This window comes from Pelodiscus sinensis, chromosome 1, assembly GCF_052426305.1.
Source record: "Pelodiscus sinensis isolate ZL-2025 chromosome 1, ASM5242630v1, whole genome shotgun sequence".
Classification (NCBI taxonomy): domain Eukaryota; kingdom Metazoa; phylum Chordata; order Testudines; family Trionychidae; genus Pelodiscus; species Pelodiscus sinensis.
In genome coordinates this window covers 89,735,395-89,747,953 of record NC_143052.1, presented here as the reverse complement: position 1 = coordinate 89,747,953, position 12,559 = coordinate 89,735,395, and the positions used below count along the sequence as shown (strand labels likewise).

At 38.9% G+C, this 12,559-nt stretch overlaps 1 protein-coding gene across 4 annotated transcripts in view; it reads right to left on the bottom strand.

Moving 5' to 3' along the window:
• Positions 1-12,559, bottom strand: part of LOC102463405 (putative RNA-binding protein Luc7-like 2) — a 75,052-nt gene that overhangs the window by 35,966 nt on the left and 26,527 nt on the right. For 2 of the 4 annotated variants that reach the window (XM_014575832.4, XM_075935393.2), the window contains one exon: positions 5,918-6,012. In XM_014575832.4, coding sequence (XP_014431318.1) covers positions 5,918-6,012 — 95 coding nt within the window. Of the gene's footprint in view, positions 1-5,917; positions 6,013-6,722; positions 6,906-7,644; positions 7,716-12,559 lie in introns of those variants that run through there. The other 2 variants (XM_025187091.2, XM_075935401.2) reach the window with 2 other exon arrangements.

Below are 12,559 nucleotides of genomic sequence, written 5' to 3'. Positions count from 1 at the left end.
CCTATTGGCTGTTTGTTTCCAGCCAATAGAAGCTGAGGATTGGACTGGAGGCAGGAAGATCACATGAAGCCTCCCTCTCCCTCCAGAGCAGAGAGACACACAGAGCAGCCCTGCATTTAAAACAGTGGCTGTTGCGTGCTTGAGTGTCCTGGCAGGTGGGTCCGTGGACTGAGTCATATCTTGCCTACTCCAGGAAAGATCATGTAAAAGGCCTGCCTATGGGGATTCTTTTGCAATTGCTGCAAATGAAAGCAATAAGTTCTTCAGTTTTTTTTACTGGGTTCAGAGCTACATGGTAGGAGATGCTCTGTATCTTATAGGGATGGAGAATTCAATTTAGTTAGTTAACCAGTTAAATTTTAAATTTAACCAGTTAACTGATTAAACAGGAGCAAGTGAGGCCTCCCTCTCCCACCCCAGACAGAAGCTGCTCCTGCCCAGCTGCTTCCAGCCCTACATGGGGCCAGCAGAGCTGCTTCAACTTCCAACAGCGGGCCATGGACTGCTCCTCGGGTACTGGTTACGTGTTAATATCCCCGGTATCTTAAGGATTCAGTCCGAGTAAGGTGGAAAAAATGTTGCTGATAAAAATGGAAATACGCCTTAAGGAGACCAGTTCTCCAGAGGTGCAAATCCTTTGTTAGAAGAGATATCAATTCTACATGAAATAATCTAAGAATACAATATTTAGAGCAGAGAGGTCCAGAATACATAAGCCTTCAAAGCACATAGGGTATGTCTACACTTGCAACCTAATTCGAACTAGGGCTGCAAATGTAGGCATTCAGAATTGCAAATCAAGCCCGGGATTTAAATATCCCGCACTTGATTTGCATCTTCCCGACCGGGCGCCTTTTTAATTTACAAGCCCGAAGTAACTGCCCGCGTCTACACGTGGCAGTGAAACGGGCATTTGAAATAAAGCCCTAGTTCGAACTACCTGTTAAACCTCATTGCAGGAGGAATAACAGGTAGTTTGTGTAGACGCAGGCAGTTACTTCGGCCTTGTAAATTTAAAAAAAAAAGGTGCCCGGCCGGGAAGATGCAAATCAAGCACGGGATATTTAAATCCCGGGCTTGATATGCAATTCCGAATGCCTACATTTGCAACCCTAGTTCGAATTAGGCTTCAAGTGTAGACATACCCTTAGTGAGAATGAACACATTTGAAAACAGACTAAGCCTTTTCATTTTTCTTGAACCAGGAAGTTTGTCCCACACACAAAAAAGGAGTTTTTATGCTGAATATAAGACTTTGAAGCTCATCTGTAGATCAGTGTAAAGTAGGCCAGGAAGGTGCTTATTTGAACAAACTTTGCAAAAAAAAATTTTCGAAGGGGAGGGATTTTCTGAGTAATTAAGTGTGAACACATATGAATATTACATCTTTATGCAGAATTATGGCCCACATACTTCTCCAAGCTAGTGATAATAAAAGCAGTCTGTGGAGAATCCTAACAGAGTATGGGGGGAAAGGGTAGGCAGGCAGCGGGAGGTAGAGAGAGGTATTAATCCCCATTCTCCATCCATGCATGAGGTCTGCAACCCATTACAATGTTTCCTACATTGCCAGGTTTCCTATATTAACAAATCAAGGAGTGGTTGAAGGTGGAGTAATACAGGCAGTTATTCATAGACCATCACTGTTTCCTAACCTGCTAGCACACAGAAGAATTTGAGAATACAAAGTGTGTTAGTCATGGTATTCCTGGAGTGCGTCAAAGAGTCTGCTTTCTAAAAACGCTAAAAGCTTGAAGTGAGTTAGTGACTTGGAGATCAACTGCTTTACCTTTTCAGAAGACTTGGGATTGAGGAAGAGTGGGGAGCTGTTGATTTAAAAAATTATCTTTGAGACCAGGACAAAAGTTAGTTATGCTAACGTAAGGAAGAAACTGTTTTAGGTAATGAGGAAAGATAAGAGGAACACAAATATCTATGCAATTCAGTGAAGCTAAAGATGTGCTCTGTAAATGGCCCTTACTGTTCTAGGTTCAGCATCTTCCACACTGTTAAGAGAAAAGCTAAGACTTTCAAATCAGCCATAATTTACTTACTTAGCCTTTTTTCCTTTTTCCTCTTATTTCTCTCATTCTCTTCTGTCTCTGATTTGGTAAAGGCCATTTAGGGAAGGGAGGGACAGAGCTACAACTTCTAGATCACAAGTACAGAGAACACGAGGCTTTCAAATGGGGAAACCTGTGTATGAGCTGTCATTCATGCTAAAATTTGACACACTACATCTGAGTTTAAACAAAGGATCTAGTTATCTTACCCATTACAAAGATAGCTTCCCCAATTATCACCTCTAATATCATTAGCCCACAGACATTCACCTTCAGAACCCCCTTCTGTTCTGAAATTTGATTTGTCCTTTTCATATGTGTTCATTTTTTAAAATTGTATCCTTTGGTATATATGGTTGTGACTATTTTCTTCTACTACTTGATCTGAGGAAGTGGGTCTAGCCCACGAAAGCTCATCATCTAATAAACCATCTTGTTAGTCTTTAAAGTGCTACATAGTCCTGTATTTTGTGATCCCCTTGTGCATCTGAAAATACTGTGAAGGGCCTGGAAAGGTTCTTTATACCTTAATTCCTAAGGGAGGAAAAGGGAACCAGCCATCATGGCTACTTGGGAAGTACACTAACGGTGCATCTAAACACTAGGGTTTAACTTGAAATAAACTAGACAAATTGAGCTATGTCAATTGCATAGCTTATTTCAAAACAGCTTATTTCGAAATTGGGAGCATCTACACAGTACTTATTTAGAAATAGAACTCTCTTCCTCTGACTTCCCTTATTCCTCATACAATGAGGGTTACAGGAATCAGAACAAGTACAGTAGAGTCCGACATAGCCGGATAAACCCTGGGGTTCCACGGACCATTGTCAGGGGTTCCGCAAGAAATCCCCAGCCAGCCTAGCGCAGCGCGAGTATGCAGCTCCCCCAAGGCCAACTGCCCCACGCTGCCATGCCGCATGCAGCCTCCCTGGCTGAAGAGGCTCCAGCAGCAGCCCCTGAAAGCCAAACTGAAACCCCGCGCTGCCGCCGGCCCGCCCTGTGACCAGGCTCATTTCTCCTGCCCCAGCTGCTGAAGTCCCTTGAATTGCAGCGCACAACGGGCGATTGACAGTCCAGCCTGCGGGTTGGAGCCTCCTGCCAGCGCCGCTTGGTCCCCATCTCTCCCTGCAGCCCCCAGGCATGGGCCGAGAGAATGGCCCTACTTGCTGCCCCGCTGCTCTGGGCGCTGCTGATACTGCTCCTGCTGCCACCACCCTCCTCGGCGGCCTCCAAGCGGAACATCCCCAACATGCTGCTGCCCTTCGCCCGGAGCACCCGAATCAACTACTGTACAGGTAATGTTCTGTACTCCATATTATCCAACATTTTCGGTAATCCGACCACCTGTCGGTCCCGTTTAGATCGGATGATCGGGACTCTACTGTAGTCCTCCAGCTTGACAGTATTTCGACATTATTTTGAAATAGTCCGCATCTATACAGCAGGCAGTTAAGTTATTTCAAAGTAATGCTAGTTATTTGAAATAATGTTCCTGTGTAGATGTACCCTAAGCTTATGTCTACACAATAGTCTCGATTTTCCGACCTTTGCTTATCTGAAATTCTGTTTTATCTGACATGCTGCCCACCAACATGAAGAATTGACAAATAAGAAATCAGCATGTACAACAGCCAATCACAATCAGCGCCGCGTACCTACACCACACACAGAAGTGTAGTTGTGCTTTTGTTTGATTATTCCAAAGTAGACTGAAATTTCTTTATCAGCATGGCAAGTGAAAAGAGAAAGAAAGTAGTTGTTTCATTGGAACAAAAACTGGAAGCTTTACAAAAACCAGATAATGGTGAAACTATGCAAAAAGTGGGGTCAGAATATGGTGTGGGGTGTATTACTGTTGGCAACTGGAAAAGAAAAAATGAAATTGAAAAATGGTGCTCTGTAGGGCTTCAAATGCAGGTCTGAAAAAAAAAAGACGATGAAAAATGCGAGTATGAAAGGTGAGTGAAGCTTTATTTTTGTGGTTCAACACAGCAAAGACAAAGCTTTATTTTTGTGGTTCAACAGCATGCCAATAACTGGACCTATTCTACAAGAAAAAGAACTGGCATTTCACAATGAAGGAGAAGCCGACTTCACAGCTACTACTGGCTGCCTCGATCATTGGAGAAAATGATGAATATAACGAAGAATCAAGTCAAGAAAGTTGTGAAAATCTTTTAGTCTTATTGAAACAGATACCGAGCTGTGAAGATGTTAGCAATGATGATGTACAGGAATGGATGGAAAAAGATGAGCAACAAGAACTGACTGATATTTAATTGACCTTGTGAATCATGGTGATGACGATGATATTATCAAGACTAGAGAAAGTGCATAAACTGAGTGACAGTGAACGAGTAAAGGCTCTCGACTCAGCACTAATTTACATTGAGCAACAGAGGGAAGCAACTGCTCCAGATTTACTGCTGTTCAGATGCTGGCGTGATCTTGCCACGAAGAAAAGTAAGGATGCCCAAAAACAACTCCCGATCACTCATTTCTTTAAAAACTAAACTTTTGTATATTCATGAAAGTGTTGTAAATTCTATTTTTGTTTGTTGAAATATTCTATTTTATTTTTTCATTAGATTTAGTAATAAATTAAGTTTATACATATTTGTACCTCTGTTTTTTATTAGTATTCCATATTATTTGACATTTCCACTATCTAACCATCCTCCGGTCCCATTTAGATTGGATAATCGAGACTCTACTGTACTATAGGACAAAGTAGAGGTATGCAACTTCAAAGCTGAATTAAGATATGCATAGCTGAAGTTGAAGTAGTTTAACCCTACTTTTTGGCACTGTCTACACTGCAGGAAGTTGAAAGAAGAACACTTTAACTTCCCTTACTCCTTGTGAAATGAGGGTTACCGGCATTGACAGGAGCGTCCCCTCAGATTGAATTAGCTGTCTTAACGCGACTGCTAATTCGAACCTGGAAGATTTACAGCAGCAGCTTTGATCTCCCTCTGCAGCGTAGACATACCCTAAGGGATAGGTGAATCAGCCATATCAAGTCTACTAATTTCAGTTCTTTTGACTTCCAAGTAAGTTTCCAACAAGGCTTTTTGTTGTTTCCAAGTTCCATTTTGGAAAATATCTCTGAAGGACATGCTTAAATGATTAAAAAAGAAAGCATAGAAAATTGATATAAAATATATAAAAGTAAAAATAAATAAAAATCAGGTCCTGCATAAAATAGGCTCCCAAAAGCCTTTTCCAGCCCTGCTACTAAATAGTAGGAGCATCTGCCTACATGTGGCACTTCTGTTAGCACTGAGTCATAATACTTCTACTTCTTCTAGCACTGGGGAAATGCTACGGGAAATCCACCAAGCCAAAAAACCTATCCGCTATCCTGCTTTTTGCAATTTATTTTCAATTATTTTTTTAACCTTCTCTAGTGGATGTGGCAGAGGAGAGGCCACTGTAATGGATTCTCCAGTAGAAAGAGCTATTTTGTCTACATGGACCATCATAGCTTCCATTACAAAATATTATATTCAACCATTCATTCCTTCTCTATAACCTTTCTAATGAAAGAGAGAACTTGAACATAGCTGCATTTCTATAGGATATATCAGAAATGTTACAGCACAGAACCCATGCATGATAAATGTCTGTAAGGATTATTTACACATGCACCCACATACTCTCTGACTATGTACGAAGTTGCCCAAAATATTCCAAATATTAGAGGGGAAACCAAGGCAGACATTTTCAAAAAACTGTAAAGTTAACTCTTTTGGATATTTAAGTCATTTTGCAGGCATACTGAGACTGAAATAGAAGACTGGATTTCTATTATTGTTCCTGTAAACAAAATACAAGATTAAGCTACATACTGTTCCTGAGAGGACATCATGAGGGCAGCAGTTTAGGAGGTGGCTCTTGCACACTCGGTCATCACTGAATTTGATTCGCTGACGGGTAGTATCCCCTGAAATATAGAAATGAAGACACTCCAGGTTAGAGAAAAGCCAGTCTGCTTTGACAAGTGTTATGTTCAAAGTGTTAACAATTCCTTTGTCCCACAATGAACAAGGAAAACCTAATGGAAGCTAAAATTTGAAGGATTAAGTATCCTTTAATATGTACCCAAACACTAACTATGTTTTAAATTAAATTAGTTGCTGCTTAAATATAATTATAAGCTTCTACTTTTCCAAGTATCTTAAAATACTTTTTTTTAGTGAAAACAGTATATTAGAGAAAAATTTTTGGCTAGGATAGCATCATTGTAAGATGCTATAAAGGTGTCTTTTCCAGATTTTATGTTAGCTACCATGATGGATTTGTACTTGGCAGTTAGCATATAAATTATCTTACAAACATGTAATACACATTTAGAGCCTCCACTGAATACCATCTGCCATTTCTTCTATTACTTTCTTCTTGGATGCAAAGCAACCTCTTATTTCTGGTGGGGTACGGTAAATAGAGGACAGAAGAATGGATTAAGTGATTAGAAACCTGAAAGAACCTGTCACACAAATGGAAATTGCCTGTAAGTAACATTACTTTTATAGAAGCTTGCAACCCCCATGTCATAGATCCCATCTGCTGCATGTTGCTGAGCTGGAAGCATTTTAATTCAATTTTCATAATGGTGTAGCTCCTGCATCACAGCAGAAGTATCAACCTGCTTACCACACAACGAAGTCCAACTGCAAGTTTAAATAAGTCCATCTGTGAACAAGGTTGTATACTTCAGTTCCAAATAACCAATTATTCAGGGGAAGAGGGGTTTATTGCAGGATTTGTTTTCCTTAAAAAGTCATAATGGAACAGTCACTATTCCATTTCTGGAAGTGAGGTCATTCAATTTTTTTCCTGTAGAGATACAGGAGTTATTAAACATCTCAAAAATCTCACAGAGTGTGTCTATCTACTCATTAAAATGCAATAAACTCCTAAGATCACTATTAAATGAAAACCTACTGGTGAATTACTGAAGCAAGGACAGCTGTTGGAGTAAAAAATACAAGTTCAGTTTACAACTTTTTCCCATCCCACCATTACTGATGTATGTTAAAGAGGGTGGATAAATTTTGCAATTATGAATGTAGTCACTTCTCCATTCTAATAAACCTGAAACATCTGAGAATTTTAAATCTATTAAAAGGTTCAACAAGCCCAATCCATTTGTATAAGTATACAATAAAATGCCATCCTTCATTCTATTAATCTCATTTTTAAATATCACTGCGATGCACAGAAAAACTAAACTGTAACATTTTCAGATGGGCTGAACTTTATTCAAGTTTTTAAACAAATGAAAATTTCCAGAACAAGAGACACCTAATTTGCCTGCAGGTGCAACACAATATTAAGACCAGTAATTCACAGGCTAGAACAGCTTCGGAGCAGTTCAACAATAGGTTTTCTAGAGGCTAAGTCTTCAGTTTTAACAGGTTATTTGTAAAACTAAAAATTTAGAAAAATCCCTTATTCAATCACGCCTGCTACTGTGGTAAAAGGTTTTTTTTTTGGGTGGGGGTTCATTTTTTAAACACAAAGCTGCGTTTGTTCCACATTCATTAACACATCTGAAAAGTTAGTGATAACTCACGGCTCGGCGAATGCGGGGCCTTTCTGACACTCCCTTGCAGATTGAAGTAGGCAGGCATAGATACATTGAACCTTTATAAATAAAACAAGGGGCCAGATTGTTCAGTTTGTATAGAATAGACTCTGCCAGCAATTTCAACACAGCATCTAGAAATACATGTTGACTGTAAAGATTCTTGTACATAACAACAAATGAACAAAATCAACTAAAGTGTTAGACAGCTGATGGCCTACTAGAACTACTACTGAGAGGGATATTGAGACTGGGAGCTAATGACTTATGTGCCTCAGGCCTAATGAAACTAGTGTTTTCAGGGATGTAACTAAGTTGCAGGAGCATTCTTTCTATCCTTCCCACAAACAGCTGAGTGTACAGCAGCAATATACCCAGTCTCTCTTGCCTTTCCATTACATGGCATGCGAGACTGAGGAAGAAGGAATGGGACAACACAGAGAAAAGAGGTAGCTACAAAAATGAATGCATGAGGCACAACTGCTTTAAGAACTTGTTCCACATTTACATTTTAGTCACTATTTATGGACTCTATATTAGGTCTTTACTTTAGCATCTAAATGTTTCCTGCTTAAGTTAGATCCGCATAAAACATTCTGTTCTTCACTATAAAAGACTGGTTTGATATATATTTGGATTTTTTTTAAATCGACTCTGCTGTAATTATAGGAAAGCTCTTGGCAACATGGCCTGAATGTGGTTAGGCTCTGAGTTAGTTCATCAGATAACTCATTCTACAGCTAGACAGACCCCTTAAATAAAAATACTCCGTCTCAAGTATTCTATGAACTGGTACTATCCCAAAACTGCACAGATGTCTTGGCAGGTCACAGAAGTAGCTTGCTCCTAAACCCACTAATGATCTGCTATAAGACAGTGAGGGCCCATTTGGTATGTGCCTTTGCTGGACAAGGTGAGAAGAAGAGAAAGACAAGGAAACACCAAATGCCTAAGGCTCAGTCTGCTGCAGAGGGAGAAACCTTTTAAGAATTATTTTTTAATGGATTAACAGATGTTCCTTCCCAGAGCTTTCCAATAACCAAATGATTTCTGTGTGAATAAGCCAAGGTTCATGAGTTCTACTATTCAAGATAAATATTTCTCTTGGTCTAATCGGATTGATTAAAGAAGCCACGGCATTGACTTTAATATTATCACATGAAAACAGTCACTAAACAATCCTATTAAATATTTAAGAATATAACCTTGTGTTTTCACAAGGGAAAATCATTTAAATGCAAGAGTAGTAATAATTTACAAGTGTTTTAAAACTATCCTAACAGATTAAATACAATGAATTAAACTCTGTCCCTTTGAAAAAAATGCATGCTTATGAAGAAATGGAGATCTGTATCACTGGCAGTTCAGACCTAGCTGCATATCCTAATTTTTAAAAAGTCAAGGTATTAAATCAGTTCAAAACAGGAACCATATTTAAACAGGCTCAGGAAGTTGGTCAACCAAACACTTATTTGATCCTTATCAAATATTCCATGAAGAATGTCCTCATACAGGCAGCAGCCTAACTTTTTGATTGCACCATTCTGCCTTTGAGGAGAAGGGGAGGAATTAATTTGTGTTTCACATTTTTCTCAGATAAAAATTCAGGTAAATTACTTATTTTTAGTTAATTTGAGATATGTACTGTGAATAAGCCTACTGGAGACAATAAAGCCTTATTCTTTGTTACCATTCTAATAAATTGGTCCTTTAAAATATCTGATTCTTGTTGATATTGGTCAATTGACAAGTCAATTACTATTTTTCAACAAGACAAAAGCCTATTTTTAAACTTGCCTTTGCAGAGTACTACATGCTTGATAGTCAGGGTTTACACTTATTAAGGATCTAACATGGTAATTTATTAATATGTTACGGAAATCGGCATCTATTATATTATGACCCATTTCAGTGCTCCAAATTGGATTTTATTTATTTGTGCTGACTGACAGTGGATTTATACGGAGACTTGAAATGACTAATTTAGTTTACCTAAGGGAACAGCAGATTCAGTTTTATTCAAGGTATCTGACCCAAACCATATTTCTGTGATGTAGTACACAAGAGGTGAGCGGGAGAAGATCTTTTAAACAGAAATAAAGCTATTCAGGAAAAATAATTGTCAAGGATGCTTCTGTGCTTACCCATCTCATTTTCTGATATGTATGCACACAAACACTCCCTCCCATTAGTATTAGTACACATATCAGGAGGAGACCAGATGCCAAACAATGGCAGTAATAATGCAGTTATTTTAGGAAACTGCTTTGCTACATTAAGTAAAAAAAAAATTTACTAAAAAAGCAGCAAAAGTCAACAGCTAAGACCAAATTATATTGCTAAGCTTTAAGGAAAATCTAAGGGCTAAGAACATAGTAGCTATAAGCTCTCAAGATCAAGCCTCATAAGTACAAGTCAAAACATCCTCCAACAATCAAACTTTGTTGTGAACATCCACTAAATTCCTTCACGGGTGAACTTAGGAAAATACAGTACATTTTGACTGCTGATTTCAGCAATGAGTTTGTATAATTCAACCATCTTTTACAATAACTACTTACAGACTAGTTTCATTTCAGTCCATCATCTTTTGTTCATAGTATTGTAACATACTATGAACCCCAATTTAATTCTTCCATTTTAGACTCAAATATTCTAGAAAGAATTACCATTCAGTGCTAAACCTTGAACTCTAATATCAAGGCACAAGTACAATGAAACCAAAACATAATGGCCATATGTATCTCCATTAGGAGTGCAGCATCAAGCTCTTACTTTTTTCTGTATTAAGCTATATTACTAAAACAGATTAGGGATGTTAGATGGCAGGTTACAGAATAGTTGACTAACCACATGAATTCTTAGGAGTTAAGTCACCTGTTCTATAATCCCGGGACAGGGCCAGCAGCCAGTGCAATCTGGCCCCACTCCTGGGGAGCCCCCTGCCACCCTATGCTGCTGCCTCTGTAACAGAGGCAGCAATATGGGGTGCCAAGTGGGAGCTGGTTCATGAGGGGAGCCAGTTAAAAAACCTGCTTCTCATGGACAGAGGCTGCAGGGTGAAAGGGGGGGGGAGAAGAGGGGAAGAAGAGAAGACGGCAATGCAGAGCCATGCTGGGGGGAGGAGGGGACCAGAATGAGAGTAGTCAAGAAGATTAACCAATAAGCCTAGGCTTATCAAGTAATCATCTATTTGACTACTCATTCACTTCCCTAAAACAGATTAGGTTCCCCCTCAATCTACCCATCTAAAGTTTACATTTAATGTCTTTACTATAATGTATTAATAGGAATTAAATATTTTTCTAAGGGCACTATTCCACATTCTTTACACTGTGTGGATATAAAATTGACAGCTATTTGCCACAGTCACAAACAGTTAACTTAAAATGTACTTCGGAACATGCAACATATTGAGAAGGAACATTATTCCCATGTGTGTCCCAAGAGGCAAGAAGCTACTCCCAATTTACTTATAGAGAGGTTGTTCCAATAGGATCTTTAATTCTAGATATCAACTCTGCAACCTGAGAGCCACAGAGGTACCTTACCATTTTTATATTTATTTAAAGAGTAATACCAGCAAGGCTGAGCACAAATCAGCAGCTCAATAGCAGATATATGCCATTCATTGAGCATGAGGAAACTCCTGTCAGTTCCTGATTATTAAGAAGTAAACCTCTCAAAAGAAAGAAATCCGACATTAAAAATCTGCATCAAGAAGTGAAATAAAATTAAACTGCAAAAAGCAAAGATCACTTCAATAAGAAAACTTCCAAACTCTGAAGGAGAAGTGGGCAGGTGAGAAGAACGCTGCTTCAGAAAATAATTGCATATAAGGAATTATATCTTCTCTAAAGATATCATCTAACTAGATTCTCATTCTTGGAATGTTAAAAGTATATGGGATGTTCCAAGAGAGCAAAGCTGCAAAAGACAACAGTAAGTCCAAAACCAATAATGTTTATAAAAACAAAATTAAACACATAAGGGAAGGTTTCAATACCTTCTAACCTCAGAAAATACAAACAGCATAAAAAAGTATAAAAACCTCAAATTCAGCCAATTCACACACAGGATATCCTAAAATTAAACAAAATACTTTTTAGCATGGAAGAGTTTGTTACTCTGTACTCTAAACAAATTTTGTAGTACAAAGAAACCAAAATGTTATTCACTCCTAATAGCTAAATCCAAGGAGTAATGTTCTGCAAACATGGAGAAAAAAAATGAAGCCTGTGAGAAACTCAGAGGCAGGAGACACAAACTTTCCTTGGATTCCATGAGGTTTGACATGTCTATCTAGTTCATGCCAGCCACACTCCAGCAACACAAAACACAACCAGCCACTTTGAAAGTATTTAGAAAAAAACTGAATCAATTCTAAATTAATCATTTCCAAGGCTGTTGGACTTTGCAAGATGTTAAGAGTGTAACCGACTAGCTGTTTAACCAAAAAGCTAATTCTTATTGGTTAATGGTGTCAGTTACACGCAGCAGGATCCTGGGGAGGCAGTTTCACTGTAGCAGGGCAGCAAAGCCTCCTCCACAGGAGCTGGGCAGGCAGGGGCTGGCAGCCCTGCTCCCAGGGAGGCTTCGCTGCAGGCTCTGCAGAATAAAGCTTATTTAAACTTTATACTGCAGAACCCACAGTGTGTAACTGCTGAAATTTTACATGGTTACCTACTTAACTATCTTTTAACATCCCTAATTTACAAGGCTGTTAGTCCCTCTCAAGGAAAGTTTAGAAAAACTTTTAAATCAAATATATGGAGAAGGATTTCCCCAGTATGGTTTACATGGAACTGGCAGTTACTTGAACACAGCGTGAGAGGACGCCCCCCCCCCCCCCCCCCACCATGATTTGTTTTTTCAGAGATCTCAGAGGTCCTCTGAGGTTGTC